At 34.8% G+C, this 22,124-nt stretch overlaps 2 protein-coding genes across 3 annotated transcripts; one reads left to right on the top strand and one right to left on the bottom strand.

Annotated features, from left to right (window-relative positions):
* Positions 1–631: 631 nt before the first annotated feature.
* LOC120624368 (mitochondrial Rho GTPase) lies at positions 632–14,130 on the bottom strand. Of its 2 annotated transcripts, XM_039890871.1 has the most exons (12): positions 13,754–14,130; positions 13,034–13,242; positions 12,379–12,531; positions 12,168–12,299; positions 11,601–11,797; positions 11,191–11,380; positions 10,224–10,359; positions 9,060–9,190; positions 7,986–8,216; positions 6,413–6,606; positions 5,048–5,086; positions 632–4,136 (listed from the first exon to the last, which is right to left on the bottom strand). In XM_039890871.1, the coding sequence occupies exons 1-12, from the start codon at positions 13,944–13,946 to the stop codon at positions 4,010–4,012; spliced, it is 1,932 nt and encodes a 643-aa protein (XP_039746805.1). In that variant the 5' UTR covers positions 13,947–14,130; the 3' UTR covers positions 632–4,009. The 2 variants fall into 2 exon arrangements, with proteins under 2 accessions (XP_039746805.1, XP_039746804.1); XM_039890870.1 differs by lacking the exon at positions 5,048–5,086.
* Positions 14,131–14,340: 210 nt separating this feature from the next.
* LOC120624466 (DNA-directed RNA polymerase III subunit RPC2) lies at positions 14,341–21,265 on the top strand. Its single transcript, XM_039891028.1, has 11 exons — positions 14,341–14,583; positions 14,891–15,222; positions 15,387–15,499; positions 16,369–16,544; positions 16,955–17,142; positions 17,346–17,730; positions 17,809–18,172; positions 18,258–18,716; positions 18,804–19,598; positions 19,926–20,226; positions 20,992–21,265. The coding sequence occupies exons 1-11, from the start codon at positions 14,494–14,496 to the stop codon at positions 21,206–21,208; spliced, it is 3,420 nt and encodes a 1,139-aa protein (XP_039746962.1). The 5' UTR covers positions 14,341–14,493; the 3' UTR covers positions 21,209–21,265.
* The last annotated feature ends 859 nt before the right edge of the window (positions 21,266–22,124 follow it).

Consider the following 22,124-nt stretch of genomic DNA (forward strand, 5'->3'; position numbering starts at 1 on the left):
AAACTGACTTCATTGTATATCTTGATGCAATAATTCGTCTTTCCTAACGCCAAAGGTTGTCTGGAAGATATCGCTTTAGCGATAAGACCGCCCTATTATCTCTGTTCTGTATGTGTGCTTTTATAAAATGTTTGTGTGTGCAATAAAGTATTCAAACAAACAAACAAATAATCTTTATAGTAGTACAAATATATAAGTATGCATTTAGATGTTAGCTTTTTTTCCGTTATTTTGTTCCGTTATGTTTATGTAACTGTTTAATGGATTTTAATTAAAGTGAACTATGTACATCAATTTGTAAAATTCTTAATTTTTCAAATTGATGCATATAAATTGTGAAATTCAGGGTATTAGTTCGAATGAGGTTTACGAGTTCCACGGGTAGGACGTAGCTATAATCTTCATATCCACTACATTAATTAATAAATCTCCAGTTTAGATTTTTTCGTAAAAGAAAACCGTCTCCTATGAGATGAGGCCCGTGCCCAGGAATAAAAGAAAACATGATAGAGCTAAAATTTTATTTACAACTGAAATTATTGTATTACTTTACACATAGAGTGCCCAGGAATTATATGATATATTTCCTTTTATTATTAGGATGCAGATTATAAATGAAAGAAAATATGTTAGAGCTAAAATTTTATTTACAACTGAAATTATAGTAATACTTAATTACTTTAACACTTTAAATTAAGCATAACTCTACAAACATCTTTGGTTAGGGAGCAGCGAACGAAAAAAACACAAGGGGGCACACTTCATGAAGCACTCCAACCGAGTGTAGTTTTTGAGTAGTAGTTATGTATTTTTCGTCCGCTGTTTGGGAGGCATGTTTTATTTTCTCAAATACCTATAACACAATTGCAGTCGAACCGAATGCGGTTCATTTTCCATATTGGGTTCGACAAAGACACTACTCTTGACTCTAAGGTACCTACCTCCAGTTAAAACAAATGCATAAGTTTTGCACGCTTGCAATCGAAGAATATTTCGAGTAGCGTTAAACTAATAATGTCGAAGTAAAATGGAACTCAATTTTATTTTATATGGCCCTGCTGCCCTTGCCGCAAGTCCTTGTTGGATGGTGTATGAACTTTAGTACAAGATGGCAGACTTGAAAATTGACGACCAGGGTGCCAAGTGTGAGATTAAGCGCCATCTAGTGACAATACTGTTATATAGTATTGTAACAAGACGCGTTGCTTAATAAGGCATTAAGCCTTATTAAGGAGCGCCTTATTAGAGTTCATCAAGCAAGAAGCGCCGCCTTCTTTAACACGTTAAAAATTATCTGCAACCAACATTTGCTGGAGATGTAGACGGCAGTGGATTTACAATGGATTGTGATCGGTCGACGTGATGAACTCAATAAACTTCAAAGAACGAAAAATATTTTTTTTAACGCTTTCATTTTGATAGTCCAAAACGACACGGCCCGTAGATAAACCAACATCAAACTTAGAACAGGTTTACAAGTACTTTGATGAACCTTATTAGGTCTATTACAGTTTATTATTATGGTTTTACGTTTGCGAGCGTAAAACCCTGATATTAACGGTAATAATGGTTAAACGAACTTAACTTTTTCCCCTAAGTTTGGAATATTACTGCACCTTAATAATACCATTGTTACCCGGACCCGATTCACTTGGGCTACATTTGTTTAGTAGCGGAATCACACACTGGCTATCCATTGAAGTTATGCATCGAACATGAAAGGCAATCATATCATAGTGGATCTTTTGCATTAAATAAAAAGATAAGCGCAGATTTCACTTAATGCACGTTCTCTTCTACCTTTACCCAGTAAAGCCAGCTTTGGATGCACACTCAAGGTCTCCTCACCCTAAATAGTTTGAAATACCCAATCTAACATTATGATTGCAGCTTTAAGGTTAGAGCCTCAGTAAATTTCTGCTAGTGGCCAGGCAACCTCCCAAATGATTGATCCGCTTTCTATTGTATATATACATCACGCTAAATTGACAAAGATATCACAGTAAATAACACAAGGAAAAGTTTATAAGTTCATATCATTCATTATCAAAGCGGGTTATATATTCATGGAGACGATAAGTTGGAATAAGTCAGTGACTTAATTATTCTTTAGTCAGAGGGGTAAATTAATAACATTGAAAGTTTACTAAAGTTTTCTTCATAATATCATCGCTTATGAGATGTTATTGAGAAAGTATGTAATCTTGTTTATGGCGTGCATGAATAATAGAAAACAAACAATATAAGGAAGATTGCTTCAATAATTATTATATTCAAGGATTTTATTATGTTTCATTTATTATAATAAATGAAATATAATCTAATCTAATCTAAAGTCTAATCGATCGACAGCTCCTTTTTTTAATCCGATGTATAGGTACAGCAACTCTAACCCTACTCAAAATAATTGAAGTTTATTATCTAGTGATAAAAAAATTCAAACATTTCTGAATTTAGAAATTTTGAAGCAGCTGAGCAAATTATGTATTAATAAACCTATTTGAATATTATTTCTGCTGCATGAAACAACCACAATGTATGAAATTGATACCGCCTCTGCACCGCACCGTTAACACTTGATATTGGATGCTTCTTAACAAAACTACGATATTATATTTCTAATAGTTTTATAGCAGACTTTGGTGAGATAATCTGGCTCACCGTTGTAAAAAGAAAAAAAAGTCAGCGTGTATATTTTTTTATAAGCAATAAACAATACTTACTAAGAGCAAGAACAACTATTTTTTGTATTTATTTCGTAATAATAATTGTATTCTTTAAATAGTAAATTCATAATTGACTGATTCAAACTATGTCCATGGGTTTCGTTAGCATGCAGTTATACTGAACTCCGGTACTAGGCATATTTGAAATTTACATAGTATGTTTATCCCCGTGACAAAGAGACTACATCAACTAATGAATTATAATATCCAAATAAACTTGAATTTCAAGAAAGCTATGCGCTTAGCCCAGATGTCAAACATCTATACCTACTCTTGAAGATGCGATTACTGCCAAAAGATTGCATTGGGTATATCGCAATCAATAACGATTGTCGCCTACTATATTAATTGAAACAGCTAGATAGCGGCGACAGTTGAAAGATTACGCCACCTAGAGCTTGTATGACGATTATCAAGATTCCATTCTTAAGAGGATTGATTGAGATCTTAACAAATTATGAAAACACAGATATAATTTAAGAAATTGGTCTTTTATATTGTGATCTTATTGAATATAGGTATTATCTGAGAATAGCACTCCGTCCCTCTCCCATTTTAATTTCGAATCAATTATCGAGTGCATTCAATACTAGTCATTATTCACACCCACTCCATAGAAAGTGGCAGCGCGGACACAATCGAATAAGCCGGGATCACATTGGCAGTATGTACATTCCCGTGTACAGCTATTGAATGAAATTTTATCACGTGTAACTGTAATGTGTAATTTTATCCTGGGTATGGACATAACGTGTAATAAGTACACAGTCGTCAACTATTTATTACGCTACTCATTGAGAGTACCGACTCCCAAGTACACAGACGCTGCGAGTTTTGGGCGGCTGTACTCCCCTGCACCGCACCCCTTCGGAATGAGTGATCGAGTTGACGCACTGTGTACTCATTTGTATCGTATATTGTGTCGTGCATTGACGGGAATAATATACGAGAACTCCTAATTTTGTCACTCACATTCAAACAATGAGCGAGAGGAATCTATCAAATTAATTTGAAGTTTTGGATCTATTTGCGATTTGTGCTCAAGTCGCAGAAGGTACGTTAGCTCGAAGCCCTCCCTCATACATGAACTTGTGCGCAAAAAAAGTTGTTCTTTGTTTCTGGTGGAATACCGGCTACGGCCTGCAAACGTGAGTTTCTTCCTAACGGGTAAAACACGGTTGGCTGACCGGCATACATACTGTCCAATTTGTAGTAGAAGGCCTAAAAAAAATAGCTCACGCCCTTCACTGTTTTTAAGGTCTAGCACGCATTTGCGGCGAGTTCTATCGTGTCTTGATGTTCAACAGCTTGATGAGCACAAGTCCCGCAATGGTGGCGGCAGCGACACCGATGCCTGCCTTCCACCACGAGGAGTTGTCGCCAGCGAAGCTTGCGAAGTGCTTCAGGTGTCTGTTAAATGAAAACTTTGATTACAACTTGTAACTGTGCATCACCAACGGTCAACTCTTAAACGGCTACGAACTGTCAGAAAGTAACAGAATAGGGGCATTGATGGTAAGGAGTAATATTATTAAAAGCGAGTTTAAAGTAATAGACGCAATGTACAGCTTCCTCAATGATACCTATTGTGACGTGAGTTTCCGTGTACCTTAGTGCAACTTAGAAATCAGGCCAGACTGCCAGAGAGTTGCGGGTTCAAATCCTGTCGGTTCCGAAAATCTTTATATGCATCTTAAATTTATAAAATTGATAATTCCTTCAAGTGTAGGTAAAACGTATATCGTAAACGCACTATTACTATAACGCGCAGACAATCTTACTTCTAAGGACAACACAATACATTTATTATATTATTAATTTTAAATCATTGCTAAGATAAATGCTATCCAGCAAAACCGTGATTCTATCATCACTGTTAAGTAAAATGTATACTGCTGTTATCTGATAGTGACGCATTGGAAGGTGCAGTTGAATCTAACTGCAAAATAAATCCTTTTTAGAGAGATTTATTTTGCAGTTTAATTTTCTTATACCAGTGCAGCGCCTGACTAAATAATCGTGGTTTCTAAGGGTTACACTGTTAAATGGTTTCTATTTGGTACCTCGTTACATCGCTTGGAGGTAACCAAAGCCTCCAAATTAATTAATCGGTTTGCGTGCGACATCGCATCGGAACTGTATATGCAGCATTGTTTGTCAAAAATTGTGCCGCGGCCGAAACCAAACATATGATTACCTAAATTGGAGGCAGATAAATATTAGTTTCTAATTATTGCCCGGTATCTTGTTGTGCCAGAAAGGTATATTGTTTAATACATTGTTTTAGTCAGCAGAATAAAAAAACATTCAAATTTACTAACCTGTGTTTGCTGAACAAAATCCATGCTGCTTGAAATTGACTGACCAAGACATAATTAAAATAACAGTTTAAAACATTATTTCGCAGTCGAACATTTTTAAGGCTTGTTGAAAATAGTTAAATAAAATTTGGAAAATCCAAAAGTGCACGCCTCATAATCTCATTTTTTTCACAATAAAATTGAAATTTTTTTAACTGAAACTTTCAATGCTCATTACAATTTTTTTTTTTCATATTAATTATTATTCATTTTTTGTAAACAAGACACGGGAATGTCATAATGATTGCACATTGAAAGTTACAATTAATATTAGCTAGAATAATTACATGGAAATTTAACGACAGTGAATTGAACGCTCATATTAACTAAGAAATTATGTCGTGTGTTACTTTAGATAATTAAAAAAAAAATATTCCGATACGATCATTTTTTCGACCAATTTTGATGCCACCCGTCCATACACGGACGTCCAGAAAAGATTATGTTTAATGTTATTATTTACTATGTTAAACAAAAAAATTGTTATTGAAATGTATTTTATGTGCCTGACAAATTATTTGACTTGATATTAGTGTACTCAAATTAACCTGAGTTAAGTGCAATATAAATAACAAAAAATCAATTTCAGTTTCGAGAAAACTGCTTTTTTTTAAATGTGTAAGGCGTGCAACTATACAAAAATTAAAATTAAAAATAAGTAATCGATCCGATTTTCGTGTGAAGTACTAGTAATGATTGAAGGTAGGCATATTTTTCTAATTGGACTGATTGCGAGCAATTTGCTGCCGTCTGGTCGGGTGATCCGTTTTTGTTATTTTCAAGATTCAAATTTAAAAAATTAGAGCCAACTAGACGGTACCCTTACATAATTCTTTGCCCGCTAAGCTACGGCGGAGAATCGCTCAAAGCTCTCAGGCCGCGATTGCTAGAGTCGAAGGTTCAAATCCTTTCGGTAGGTCGTAAATTTTATATGCACTTTAAAAATTTATATTTCCTCCAGTTCCTAGTGTAGGTAAAAACAATGACAAAAAATAAAATATAAAATTATTTCTCGATAATCCATTTATATGAATAAAAAAAAAAGAGTCATCCTCAAGCCAACGATGGAAAGTTATTATGTAATCAGTGGTGTACATAGAAGGTATGCACAGGGTATGCAGATGATATAAAACAAAGAATATCTCCATACGAGTTATAAAAAACTTAAGGGTAGGCATTGTAAGAGTTATAAAAAGCCTACCCTTAAGTATTTATAGCTTGTACTGGAGATTTTCTTCATTTTGTATCATCTGCATACCCTGTGCATACCCTCTATGCATGCCAATGTATGTAATGTATAAAAAAGTTTTAAGAGCGAATACTTACGGAAATGCAGCCATAGTCGCTAACTTCACGAAAACGTCGTGTTTATTCTCCTTGATATTAAAGCTCTGCGGTGCTAGCAGTTGATACTTATTGCAGAATACTTCAGGCTGCAAAATGTATTCCTGTCTGGTGATCAAATGATCACCCTTTGTTCCCACAATTAACACAGGAATGTGACTTTCGGCGAAATATTTCTGAAAAAAAACACACTGCATATATATCACCATAACTAGCGTATATGAAATCACTGCATATTGAGCAGTGACCCCGCTTAAATCCGAGCCTGCGGGTTCGATTCCCACACCTGGAAAAAGTTTGTGTGATGAACGTTTTACAGTGTCTCGGTGTTTTATAAGTATTTATGTACCTATATTATTTATAAATAATCATCATTTATCTTAGTACCCATAACACAAGTTACGCTTACATTGGGGCTAGATTGTGTATTGTAATATATTTATTTATTCATTTTATTTAGATCTCACTAGGCACTTGCCTCCTTTTACACGCTGCTGCAACACGGGCCAAGATAACGATGACAAACCGTTATAATAAAATATGAGAGTGAATACAACATATCTATAAAGCCTCAAGGTCCCATCTTCTTCTTCTTTAGGTGCCAACTAGTGAGAAGGTTGACCGTCAGTTTTTGATAATTTTCCTTTTCTCTCGCGATCCCAGTCCACTCTCTTATGTTGCGCAACCAAGACTTCCTCTTGCGGCCGATGCGTCTCTTTCAAGCAACTTTGTCCATCATTATCAATTGCAGTAGCAACTTTTTTCTTTTTGACCGTCTCCCTAAGTTCGAGCTGAGCCTACTCGTCGCGAGACTTCCTCATTGGTAACCTTTTGAGTCCAACTGATTTTCAGCATGCGTCGATAGGCCCACATCTCGAATGCTTCTAGACGTTTACTGAAATCCTCTTTGATGGTCCAGGATTCGCATCCGTACAGAAGTATATATTAGCCATACGTAATAATTTAGAAGGCGTTTACGTAATGCGATGTTTGCGGCGGCTAGTGAGCACTTTTTTCATGCTTTGAAAAGCACTACGGGCGACTTCTATCCGGGTTTTAATTTCTGTTTCACTGTCCCGTTGTTCATTCAGCCAAGTGCCCAGATATTTATACCTCTGCACTCTCTCCAATACTTAGCTAGCCACTCTGATCGTTCGAACCACATTTGCATTATTAGACACTACCAAGGTCCCATAGAAAAGAAAATAGTAACCGGCAAAGAACTCAACTCTCTTATCTATCTAAGTTATATTATGTCTTATTATTAATCTATCTTTAATCTATCTAAATCTATTAGCTTCACTTTCTGACCCTTTTATTGACAGTGTTATTCCAATGAATCCAAAAGCATTGTTATAACTTAGTGACACCTATCAACTATCATCAAAACAAAATCAATATCTATACTAATATTAGAAATCTGAAGAGTAGATATATAATAAGAAGATAATAAAATAAATTACACGTACAATCTTATTCATCGCGGTGTTACTTGTTAAATATAAATAAAATGTGAAATACGGCTCGGGAATTATTTCATGGAAGTCATACTCACAATATATATTCGGGCGATGTATTCAAATGACCTACTGGCAGTGACGTCATACACCAGACACGCCACGTCGCAGTTGACCTCGTGTGGCTGCAGAGGGTCCGAAACGCGGGTAATGGGTATCTCCTTTAGAACTAAGTATTTCTCCTGCCCGTACACTAGCACTGTGTTTATGCAACAGTTGCTCTCCGTACTGCTGCCGTCTCCACGCTCGTGGGAATGTGGTTTAATTTTCTAAAACCAAAATCGGTCTAAAAGTTACAAATATTGTTTTTTTATATATTATATGTATATATTTAAGTAATGAAATATGTATTTTATGGGTATATGCACCACCTAATTATTTTCTGTAACTGTTTTCTATCTTCGCCATTGGTTGCCTGGAAGAAATAGCTATGTAGCGATAAGGCTGCCAAATTATATACGTTGTTTTGTTATACTTTTCTTATTGTGGTGTGCAATAAAAGTATATTCATTCATTCGGTCTTAGAATCTATTTTTTATATAGTACCAAGCAGAAAACCATCATCACGTGAAGTCAAATATTTCTTTATTCAAATAGGCACATATATGGGACTTTTGATGCGTACATTACATGTAAAATATAACATAGGAGTGGGTTGATGGCGATAACTAAATTCGTCAACTTAAAACTAAACTACGAGGGTTCTACGAGGGTTCTAAGAAGAAGCCCACAACAAACTTAGCAGGTTATTTTTTGTTTTTGTTATTACCATCTCACATTGTCACTTAAAACTATTAAAGAAGCAACCTGGTTAGATCATCATGGTCATCATATCAACCGATAGACGTCCACTGCTGGACATAGGACTTTTGTACGTCCGTCCACCTCGTCCAGACAACCATAGCCTATAAATATAAACACTTCGCAGGGCATGCGAGGAACCTGTCCTACAAAGTGCCGTTGTGTCCATCAACCTAAGGCGTTGGTTACTTTGACCCTTAATGTAAACAGCTGGTCTCCAAATGGAAACTTTAGGAAAATTTAGAAAACTATCCAGTAAATTCTCTAATCGTCTTTGGAAAATATTAAAATAATATCTAATTCAACAATACCTTGTGTGCTATGCCTAAGAAACTCCTGCATATAGAAGTTTTCCCGCATGATCGTGGTCCAATAATATGGCATTGGTACACATTTCTACTAGATTGCTTTTTAGCAATATCAACTTTTTTGTCTCTGGTAACTGCAAAAGGCGGAAAAAACGGATTAAATTAAAAGTAAATTAAATTGTGGGATTGAGTTAAATTTAATTGTATTTACATTCGTGCGATTGAGTATATGCCTTAATAATATGATTCCCAAGGTAATTTTGGACCTGCCTATGGATAAGTTTACAAACGACAAGGCTGCTTGGAAGCAGTCGCCGCTCTCGTCTCTCATACGATAGAAAATTTAAAAGATTGTAAACATCTCATAATCAAAAGAAAAAATCATATCCAATTCACACATAACAGAAGTTAGACTTCTGAAAAGTAGCCCACGAGAGATTGGGATGGATATGGTGAACAACAATAATGTTAATAACTTTTACCAAGCTTAAACATTATTTAATATTTTAATAAGAAATATTATATTCTATATAATTCATTTTCCATGGTAACTAAAATAAAATGTGTAAAAATTCCATCTCATTCTCTCGCCAACTTAATCCTATAAATTTATGTTTGATTGTTTCTTTATCGCGACGCAATTTCGTTTCATCGAGTTTCACATCATAAAGATTCTAAAGAAGTTTTACTTCAAATAAGTAAGAGATTTTATTTCATTGAAGATATATTATATATGCACTGACTTATCACCTTATAAGCGGTGGGTAAGGCTTAGGTTTCTCTTTCCTTGGGGTAGAGTTCGATTCCCGGTACCCCCATGTAACTTTTTGAAGTTATGTGCGTTTAAAGCAACTCTTAGGCATGCAGGTTTCCTCCTTTTATTAATAAAACATCGAGAGGAAACCTGCATGCCGAAAAGTTCTCTTTAATGTTCTCAAGGGCCCTGGAAGTCTATTAAACCGCATTTTTCCAGCATAGTGAACTACAGCTTAAACCCTTCTAATTCTGAGAGGAGGCCTACCCTGTAGTGGACCAATTTCTAATAATATCTTTATAAAAATTGTCATCCCATAATTCATTCTCATTAAGATATGAAAATAAATACATCACTCTAGTTAACAGGCACACACCATACTGAGTCCAGGCTATATTATAAAGTTCACTCACTGTGTATTGCTGATTTTTGTGTGTCGTTTTCAATAAAATTGTACCCTAAATATGCTAAATAAGCGCTTGTGCTCTGCAAGTCTAGTAATGTCATGAGAGTCCACCGACACATCCAACCCTGAGGAGTTACATATCCCTGTAATCAAATTTCATTGGCATTAATAATGCTCTTGATAGTAGCAAGAATAAAAAAGTCTTTTTTTATACATGTCCTATAACGTAAGCAAGCTTTCGTTACTCTTAAAGATTAGTTTAAGAGAACCTCGTTTTATTTTGTTGTTTGCATTTATTTTATCAAACTTGTTTTTTATATATTTTTAAAACATATTTTATTAAAAGTAATGAAAATTTTAGTAACTTTTAATAAAATTTGTTTTAAAAATATATGAAAAACAAGTTTGATAAAATAAATGCAAACAACAAAATAAAAAGAGATTCTCTTAAACTAATCTTTCTTATACAACATCTTAGACGTGAAGAGCGAGATGGTAATTTTCGGAAACTGCCTAGTTATAAAGTTTATTCTACCGAAAACACATAATGTGTACGGAAGAAGGAATAAATACGTATTACCCAAAATATTTGAAGATCTCTCACCCGCTTTGCAATGTATAAATGAAAAAAAACATATATTTTTAAGGAAATGTAATCGACATTTTTTAGCTAATAGTTCAAAAAAAAGCCACTGTTCGAGTAAGATTGTCTAAATGATTTACATTAAGATTAAGTTACATTTACATTTTCATTAAGTAGTTGAATATTTTTAAAGATATATACTTGCGAACCCGCCATCCCCACCATAAACGCATAGTTTCTAGAAGGATGCATATTATGTTGGAAAATATTTGTTACTTTTATTTTGAACAATAAATTAAAAAAAAAATCTTTTATAACTAGAATTTTATTATATATTTATATAGCATTTAATTTGGTCAAATAACATTGAATATACTAGAAAAATAAATACCTTTTCGTTAGTTGGAACTGTGTAGCGTAAATTATGCCACGGTATGCGAGGGCAACATGAGAAAACATTTTTCAATTCAGTTGGATTTAACATTCCATCTCTATCCTTGTCATACTTTTCGAATAACTGTGTCAAAAATTGTTGACCTTTATATGACAGCTCTGACGTACACCCAATGGGTACCTTAATGCTGTAACAAAGAATTAAGTAATAAACAAAATATCCCCCTCACACTAGAAGCAATTTAAAAAAAATAGAAAAATTACTTAAAACATAAGCAATCAATCATTAAATAAATGAATTAATATAACTAAGTAAATAAATCATCAGCTGTTAAATTACCGAATTGCAAAACAATAATGATATGAATGATATGATATGATATAATTACAAAAATAGTTATGGCATACTTAGCATATAGATAATTGTGTGTTAACTCCAAACTCTCATCATATCCAAATTTGCGCAGAACTGTCCATGTAGTCTCATTTCGTCCTCTTTGTATAAAAAGGCAATGCAAGAATATGAAACCCTTCATTGTTATGCATTCATTTTCTATGCCTCCAGCAATATTTTGTGCAATTACAGATTTTACTTCATCTAAAACCTATATCAATAGTTTTGTTAATATCTCAAAGATTTAATACAAATGAGTGAACACAATTTGGATATAATATTGATAGAAAAATTTTATGTCCCAAGATTGATATAACAGATAAAGTGGACAAACGTTTTGCAGGGCAGTATCAAACTATCAAATTTGTCGGAATATACTACTTACAACCCCCTAATAGTCTTGATTATTTACAAAGGAATCACGTGTAATCTGGAAAACTACAATCCAATGATAAGATTCTATGTGTTATAACTTATCATGCATTATCCAAATTAACGAAGATTGACAGAAAATATTCAATAGTAATGTTGGATTACAGGGGGCACCGAGAAACTGATTGTCCATATACCTCAATACATACCTGCAATTGTAATGGAGTGTCAAAACACTTCTTCTGAAAAATAGTTATTTCATAATCATCCAATAGACCATCACCATCTATATCACAAATTTTAAATATCCTTGTAAGAGCCTTTTTGCACCTTTCAGTCAGCTAGAAAGAATTCAAGAAACAATTATTTTACTGGATCCACCCTTATAATTATTCACATTGTGATTCTAGTTCTAAATACCTCTTGTTCCTCGATAGAGTATATGGGATAAACAGGATGCAATACTGCTTTCTGTGCATTATAAAACATTTCTGAAACATTTGTAAGTGTTTTTGCAGAACATTCTATACATCTGTCCACCTCTGGATACTCCTCAGCAATATCCCAAATGTTCTAAAAGAATTTTAATTACTTTGTATAAAGTTTACTCAGATACAAACCAAACAAATATGTAACTACTACTAAATAAAGGCTAATGAGACCTAGGTGCTTGTTATCATTGCTCATTTATTATTTTAATATTACTGAACTTTACTTTACGATGTTAAACTTTACTTAGGCACACTAAATTATAGCTCTAAACATAATTTATGAAGGAGAGCAACCTTCATAAATTATGTATTGCTAAATAAATTATTTTACAGTCAATTCACACTTATATGGCAGCTGTTACAGCAGATATTGACACCTGTTCCAACTTTAATTGAAAATATTCACAGTACTAATTTCTATCTGTATCTGCATTTCACCATGACAAAAAATGTTAATACTTTTGTGAATGATAGTTGTCTACTATCATTCACAAAAGTATTTTTGCCTTATATATTTATTATTTTTAATACATTTATTAATATATTTATAGAATTATTAGGCTAACTGTATTGTTCTAACTTACATCAACAACAGAGTAGTCGATTAAATCTATTTTATTTCCAACAAGAATTACAGGCTTCCTATAATCTTCTGGACAGTTATCCCTTACAAATGGAAGCCAGTATGAAGCAATTCTGTTTAAAGTTTCCTGTCTGTCTACTGAAAAAACTATACATATTACATGAGCTTTTTCAATTTCTTCAGCAACTTGTTCTAAGGTCTGTTCAGTTACTGAAAAGAAAAATAGTTCATTTATTTAAAAAACTTTATTAATTATATTATATTATTAATTACATTGCAATACCAAATTAGGTACACAAAAGGCAATGTGTATCAAGAACACCAATTTTGATAATGCCACTTTGGTGTAACAAAGTTATTATTGGCCATCTCTGGAGAGAGAACAATAAACTAAAAGCTAGACCAGTCTTGTATTACAACAATTGAGTGTGTTTTTATATCTTGCTTCTTGAATTTGATTCACTTTTCCCAACAAACTGTTTTTAATGTTTTTGCTGAAACGCATATTTTTTGGATATTTATTATTGAGCAATTAATTAAAATATTATCACCCTTAAGTTCCTAAGCGGCTTTACTAGAACTACAAGGCACGGCAGCACTTCCGATAGAATACTAAGATGATCGACCAAGGCCGAATCTGTTGTACCTAAAGGCTCTTCGACTTAAATACGTTTGAGAAGGTGGAATGTTGGATAGTGGACGGAAGTGTTACGAAACTTACAGCATATATCGATGATGTTAGTCGGGACTTGTTCCGGCGTAACATCAGCGGGAATTGTAATTTCTTCAGCCTTTGGCGGCACATTTTCAGCAAACTCTTCGGTCACTAGTGAAAGTATTAATGAAGTTTTTCCAACACCTGGCTCTCCCAACAAAATTATTCTAACTGTACGGGGAATAGATTCAAACACCATTTTCGTAATTTTGAAACCTATGTCAAGACATTATGTAAGTGCTTTTGGGGACATCATTTTTGTAATATCATAAATAATTCAAACTTGGGTTTTAAATATTTTGCTCCATCTTAATTATTTGTTATGAGAATTATTATATTGAAACAAATCTCAATGCCGAATGTATGATTTGTTACAACCATCGACAAAATAAGATCTGTCTGTGATGAATATAATGTTTTTATGTCATTTGCTCACCATAGACTATAGTCACAACATAGCTTCAAATTGCATGATTGCAATGAGGATAAAAACACAATGCTAGTTTATGGAGAAATAGTCTCGGTAAAGAATCTGTGAGCTTCAGTGTTCATTCGAAAAGGGCTAGGGCCCAGAACCGTAAAATTATAAAAAAACATTTTTGACAATGACAAGTTGAATGTGAGGTTCAAAGTCAAAACATTACATTTTTGTATTGAAAATTTAAAATTTCAATCAAAATATGAGTATTTAAATGATTGTGTCCGGTTGAATATATCTACAGGCATGCTATTTAATTTTAAATGCCATGCTTGAAAAAAATATGGGGGAATTAAATAATAAACACACAGAATGGGAGTCGGCAAAAGGTTTGAGAGACCCAATAAAAGCTTTAGAGGTTAGTTATTTGCAAAAAAGATCCATTATGTTAACAATAAAAATCTATGAAAACGTAACCATTCACGACAGTCCACAGCAGAGAAGTAGTCACGGTCTCTACTTTAAGCGGTTGGAGAAATAGTTGTTGTATTTAGCCTTGCATTTTCCTCTCTTAATCTAAGGAGTCCAAATCTCAGTATGATAATTTTCATAAAATTATCGAGGCAGTACATGTTAATGAATCAGTTTAATCACTACTGGGAAATTTTTAACTTGCCCTTAGAAATTAATTTAGAGCAGAAAATACATTTTCATTCTGATTTCAGGACAAATGGAAACTTGTTCCATCATTTCTTCAAATAAAAGGATTGGTTAAGCAACACATTGACTCCTTCAATTATTTTATTAATGTTGAAATCAAGAAAATTGTTCAAGCTAATGAGAAAGTGTTTTGTGATTCTGATCCGTTGTTTTATATCAAATATTTAAATGCATATGTGGGAACACCAGATTTAGAGGAAGGTTTTAATGTATCTAAGCCCACAACCCCTCATGAGTGTAGACTAAGGGACATGACATACTCTGCACCAATCACAGTGGACATTGAATATATCCGAGGCAATCAAAGGGTTATCAAAAATAAACAGCTAATTGGAAGGTTAGTATCCACAGTTTACTAACTGGTACAGTATGGGGAAATCTAATAGTAATCTAATAGTAAATCAAAAATACTATGTTCTAAAAAGAAAAAAATTAAAATAAAATGGCCAGTCAACTTTGAGTATCAAAATCTTTGTAATCATATTTGATTAAATTTTCTAGGATGCCACTAATGCTAAGATCTTCAAATTGTGTCCTGACAAACAAATCAGATTTTGAACTAGCTCAACTAAATGAATGCCCGCATGATCCTGGTGGCTATTTTATTATAAGAGGTAAATGTTCTCATTTTTTATTTTATTTTAGAAGCGGTTGGGGCTTTTGCCAGGGGGACCAAGTTTAATTCACTGCATGCACCTTTTCAAAATTCTGTTCGTTTTAACTAAAGCAATTAAAATACAACTTGCTTTAATGTTGAAAGAAAACATTGTGAGTAAACCTGCATGCCTGCAAGTTCTCCATTATGACCTTAACGTTGTGTGAAGTTTACCAATCATGCATGTTATATCAAACCTGCTAAATGCTAAATCACTTCGCAGCAAGTGTTTGTCGGCTAGGTGATAACTGACCACAGCCAAAGCCAGAATCAAAATCAGAGCAAAGCCAAAAACCAGATCAGAGCAGAGGATATTCTGTCAGTTGCCCCTGCCAGGGAACTAACCAGTGACCTTCCACTTCTAAGACCACATTGCTCACTACCACACAAAGGATGTTGACAATAACTACACAACAATCTAAATTTACCTTTCTCTTCAGTATTAATTTTATGACACTATGTATAAAGATTGCATGATATATTATTGATATTGATTGTATAGGTATATATATTCATTATCACTATATTTAATATATAATATTGTAAGTTTATTATTTATATATATATATATGATATAGTATTTATGTATATATAAGTATATATTTATATGCACCACTTACCTCTTTTCTTGAGCTATGTTTTACACCAAGAGATTGCTATGTAGCAAGAAGGCTGCCAAATTTTTAGTTAACTTTTTATTTACAATTAATCTATATGGTGGTGGTGGTGGTGGTGTACAATAAAAGTATATTGATTCATTCATTCAATACTTAATAATTCCGCTTGATGTAAAAATAAAACCATTTAGGTGACACTTAAATTTTTCAGGTCAAGAAAAAGTTATATTGATTCAAGAGCAGCTCTCAAGAAATCGAATGATTGTGGATGAATTCAAGGGAGCGGTGCAGTGTCAAGTAACTAGTTCTACACACGAAAAGAAAACTAGGACAAATGTTATTGTGAAAAATGGAAAATATGTACTTAGACATAATGCACTGTCTGATGTATGCCATTCAAAATCTTTATCTATTGTATACTAATAATAAATTGTTTGAACACACTAATCTCCGGAACTACTAGTCGGATTCCTAAATCTCTTTTGCATTCAATAGCACAATTGTTAAGGAAGCTTAAATGATATTCAATATTGTGCTATGACTCAACTTAGGATCAAAGTTTTTTTTATGAAGGCTTCATAGGTGCACGTGATAAAGGTCAATGTGTATAAAACCTTTTTGCATTTATTAATGCATGCGGATTGTGCAATGCGATTGTGTAATAGTTGAACAGATGAAAGTTTATATGCAAAAAATTTCTTATTGAAATTGATATGCAAATAGCTATGAGGAACTGCTTTAGTTTTGTAAAAGTTATAATATAAATGTAAAAATTAAAATCAATAAAATTATTGCAGGATATACCAATAGCAATAGCATTTAAAGCCATGGGTATTTGCAGTGACCAAGAAATAATGCTGCTTGTGGGCACTGAGGATATAGTTGTAAAGAAAATGGCGCCGTGCATTATAGATTGTCACAACTTAAAAATTTTCACTCAAAATCAAGCACTTACTTATATTGGAGCTAAACTGAAGGTTAAACGGTAAGTACATTTACTCAAAAGCTAGAGATATTCCATTAATATTAATATTCCTTTCTTTCTCAATCTATTGGAAATGTCCCTCTTAAGATAGAAAACGAAAGTACTCTTTTTCTAAGATTAAAAAAGTGTTTTTAAAAAAAAAACTAACAAGCCAGTCCTAGAGTATACTATACAATAAAGAATATAAAAATTTTGTTTAAAAGGTTTCAGACAGCCAATGCAAAATTTCGAACTCCCATTGACGAGGCTAGAGATCTGTTAGCGACAACTATCCTCGCTCATGTGACTGTAGAGAATTACAACTTTTACGTCAAAGCCATCTATTTGGCTATCATGGTAAAGAGAGTAATAGAAGCTGAAAACAATAAGGCTACTATAGACGACCCGGATTACTACGGTAACAAAAGACTGGAATTAGCAGGGTCATTGTTAGCTCTCATGTTTGAAGATTTATTTAAAAGATTCAATTGGGAGTTGAAATCGATAGCTGATAAAATAATACCAAAAGTGAAAGCCGCGCCGTTTGACGTTGTAAAACATATGAGACCGGACTTGATAGCTAACGGCCTGTTTACAGCCATTTCTAGTGTAAGTGATAGCAATATACCTACTACATTTCTGTTGTTTTATTTCAACTGTATTGATATGCCACTGATATTTTTTTAGGGAAATTGGACAATCAAGAGATTTAAAATGGAAAGGCACGGTGTTACACAAGTTCTGAGTCGCCTCAGTTATATATCGGCTTTGGGTATGATGACCAGGGTAAATTCGCAGTTCGAAAAGACTAGGAAAGTGTCTGGGCCTCGATCTTTGCAGCCGTCGCAGTGGGGAATGCTCTGTCCTTCCGATACCCCTGAGGGAGAGGCTTGCGGTCTAGTAAAGAATTTAGCCCTCATGACGCATATAACAACAGAAAGTTCCGAAGAGCCCATCGCAAGGTTGGCTTGTAACGCAGGCGTAGAAGACGTCAGGCTTTTAGGTGGTGAAGAAATCAACCACCCTGCTGTTTATTTAGTGTTCCTTAATGGTAAGGTTAATTAAGATACAAAACCTGAATTTATTCATGCTTACTTTAACATTATAGCAAAATGAATTTATATTATCGTTTTCAGGTAACATACTAGGTGTAACCAGGCATTACAAAAAGTTAATCAAAATTTTCAGAATGTTTCGTCGTCGTGGACTTATATCTGCGTTTGTGTCTATCTATCCGAATCACAATCAGCGAACAGTATACATTTGTAGCGACGGCGGTAGACTTTGTCGGCCGTATATTATCGTGGAGAAGGGCTTCCCATTAGTGCAGCAGGCTCATATAAACGAGCTGAACAGAGGTATAAGAAAGTTTCAAGATTTTCTCTCAGATGGTTTGATTGAATATTTGGATGTGAATGAGGAGAACGACAGCCATATAGCGACAGTTGAGGTTGAGATAGACCCTTATGTCACCACACATCTGGAAATAGAACCCTTCACAATTTTGGGTGTATGTGCAGGACTCGTACCATATCCACATCATAACCAAAGTCCGAGAAACACATATCAGTGTGCTATGGGTAAACAAGCTATGGGTGTGTATTTTATAGTTTATTTCATACTTGCGAATGGTTTTTGTTTTATTCGACTAAATATTCCTGACAATTCACTTAATATTTCAGGTACTATCGGTTACAACCAAAAGAATAGAATAGACACGTTGATGTACAATTTAGTTTACCCACAATGTCCAATGGTTAAAACGAAGACGATAGAGCTGACAAATTTCGATAAATTGCCAGCTGGTCAAAATGCAACAGTCGCAGTGATGAGCTACAGCGGTTACGATATTGAAGACGCACTGATTTTAAATAGAGCATCCATTGATCGGGGTTATGGTAGATGTTTAGTTTACAAAAGTGCCAAGACTACTATGAAACGGTATAGTAATCAGACTTCTGATCGAATCTTGGGCCCATCTAGAGACGCTAACACGGGAAAGATTATCAAAGCACACGAAATTTTAGATACTGATGGTATAGCTGCTCCTGGTGAAATGGTTGAAAATCGACAAGTGCTGATTAACAAGCAAATGCCGCCAGCAACATTAAACCCGATCAGTCAAGGGCAACCACAACAAATAGATTATAAAGATGTACCAATAACTTATAAAGGTCCAGTGGAGTCTTATATCGAAAAAGTAATGGTTTCTTCCAATTCGGAAGACGCGTTTCTTATCAAAATCTTATTGCGTCAGACAAGAGTTCCCGAGATCGGTGACAAGTTCAGTTCCCGACACGGTCAGAAAGGGGTGACGGGTTTAATAGTGCAACAAGAGGATATGCCGTTTAACGACCGGGGTATATGTCCAGATATGATCATGAATCCCCACGGATTTCCATCAAGAATGACAGTTGGGAAAACAATTGAGCTTCTAGCTGGTAAGGCGGGATTGATGGAAGGCAAATTTCATTACGGTACGTTAAAAATACAACTACAGCCTTAGTAGTACAGTAAAAAATTTTTTAGGCGCGGCATCGGCAGAGGATTTTTTTCTATGGAACGGAGAGTAAAAGGCGTAACTATTATTTTTTTATTTCGAGAGTTATTACATTGTTGGTCAGGAGCCAAATACTTTAATCCGTCAGTTCAAATCTGACATATACCGAACCAATCTGACTTTTTGGTACAAAAACTAAACCAACCCTCAGTATCTTTATAAAAGCTGGTATTATATTTTAAAATGAATAATATAATTTGTAGTATTTTGTCCATTAAACAATCGTTTATTACTTATTTCGCAGGTACGGCATTCGGCGGATCCAAAGTTCGGGACGTTTGCAAAGAATTAGAGAAGCACGGTTACAATTACCACGGAAAGGATATTTTCTACTCTGGCCTGACGGGCGAGCCTTTGGAGGCATACATCTACTCCGGGCCGGTATACTATCAGAAGCTGAAGCACATGGTGCAGGACAAGATGCATGCGCGGGCAAGAGGTCCACGGGCGGTGCTGACCCGACAACCCACAGAGGGGAGGTCTCGGGACGGCGGACTGCGTCTTGGAGAAATGGAGCGCGACTGCCTCATTGGTTACGGGGCTAGGTAAGTCCGCTTGATACATTTAAGATCTATCTTGTAATGAGGCCCGCTTCAGCGGATGCACTTCGACCCTCCAAATTCTCAACATTTAAGATAATAATTATTGATGACTCATTATACATAGGTACTACATCACTTACAAATTGTTAACCTCGTAGAAGTTTGTTTGCACTTACGATGCAGACAAACTTAGCCGGTAGTTCTTTTTGATGGCAAAAAGAATTTCCGGCTATTAGACAGAGTTCTTTTGAAACCAATAGTTTTAAGATCGTAGGGAGAAGGGTACATGGTAGGGAATTTTACTTATCGCCATCATCTCCCTATTTTTTATGTTAATTTAGTTTTAAGTCCTAATATTTAATTTTGTTTGTTGTACCACCTACTTATTTCTTATAACATTTTCTTGTATGCCTTTGGTTGCCTGGAAGAGATCGCTATTTAGCGATAAGGCCGCCAAATTGTACGTTCTACCTTATTGTGCTGTTGTATTTGTATCTCAAAATGGGTTGTTACTTGTAAGGTCGGTTTGAGGACGATAATAATTTATGTGATAACTTCGACGATAGATGCCTCACCAGCCGAACGTGCCTATCTATCGCTTGTTCCGCGCTCTCGCTGCTCGCTCGGTTCAACCGGAACGTGACAATGAGTCATGCTTTTTCGCGCGTGCAGAAGGCATTCATCGATTTATAAGACGTTGACGTCATTTGACTATTAATTTGCTGGTCCTATAGATAATTATTCTGAGACTTTATTTCGGTTTTGCAGCATGCTGCTCATGGAACGTCTGATGCTCGCGTCGGACGCTTTCATCGCCAACATATGCGGCACGTGTGGGCGTCTGGCGAGCCGTGCGTGGTGCCACGCCTGCCGCTCCTCAGCCGCCGTGTCCGCTGTGGAGATGCCCTACGCTTGCAAGCTGCTCTTCCAGGAGCTTGCCTCAATGAACATAGTACCTAAGCTTACCCTCAAGAAGTATTGTTAAGGGTCCCCATTTTAGAGAATAAAATTAAGTAAAGTTCAATACTGATTTCATAACCTTTTTTAGTTTTTTTTCGGTTTCCCGCCAATAAAAGAATACAATAAAATCTTAACTAACCAGTTAAAGAATATTTTTTTCTAATCTATGATTGCACGAGGTTTCGTTGGACAAAAATAAAAATCGACAATTTCGTCAATTTGTTAGGCTACTTGAAGTGCCTTCCTTGATGTGCAAAATAAAAATCGAAAATTTCGTCAGATTTGTTAGGCTACTTACTTAACTCGATTTTAAAAGAAGTGCGGGGGCACGTGACACAGCGGAACGGGGGAATACCCGACGGTACTGTTGCAGTTTGAAATGGTTATTCTTCAATCACTTGATCCCTCCCTTTTTAAGTAACCGAAATAAAATACCTTTCCACTAGTCCTAGACAAGAAAACCAAGTCAAGAAATATGGACGGAATTATTTAATTTAATTTTCCTTCAAATAAGTAAAAGTAGTGTTCCACTTTTTAGCCGCAAGAAAGTTAGCTTCTGCTTAGCTCAGACGGGCTAAGATTGCAGACTACCTGGTTACCATGCCCTTTCATCTACTTAAATTTGAATTTGGGAAGTTTGCTAAAATACTATAATTTTGCTAGAAATAAGAACAAAATAATATCTTCATTATTTCTGCCTCTTTAGTCTTAAGGGACTAAAGATCACGATGTTTTGAGTCCAATTACGAAGACAGGCCAAAAAAATGTTATGTAATCCACTGACACGTGATAATAAGAGTTCGACCAATAAAGCCATAAATATTGTATTTTTTTAAGACCCCACCAGTGAGTGCTAAAGATAAAGTTAGACAATCAGTCTAATAATTCCACTGTTACTTAAAATTACTTACAGTTGGTTCATTTCACGACAGGAGTAAAAT

Source organism: Pararge aegeria, chromosome 6 (assembly GCF_905163445.1).
Source record: "Pararge aegeria chromosome 6, ilParAegt1.1, whole genome shotgun sequence".
Classification (NCBI taxonomy): domain Eukaryota; kingdom Metazoa; phylum Arthropoda; class Insecta; order Lepidoptera; family Nymphalidae; genus Pararge; species Pararge aegeria.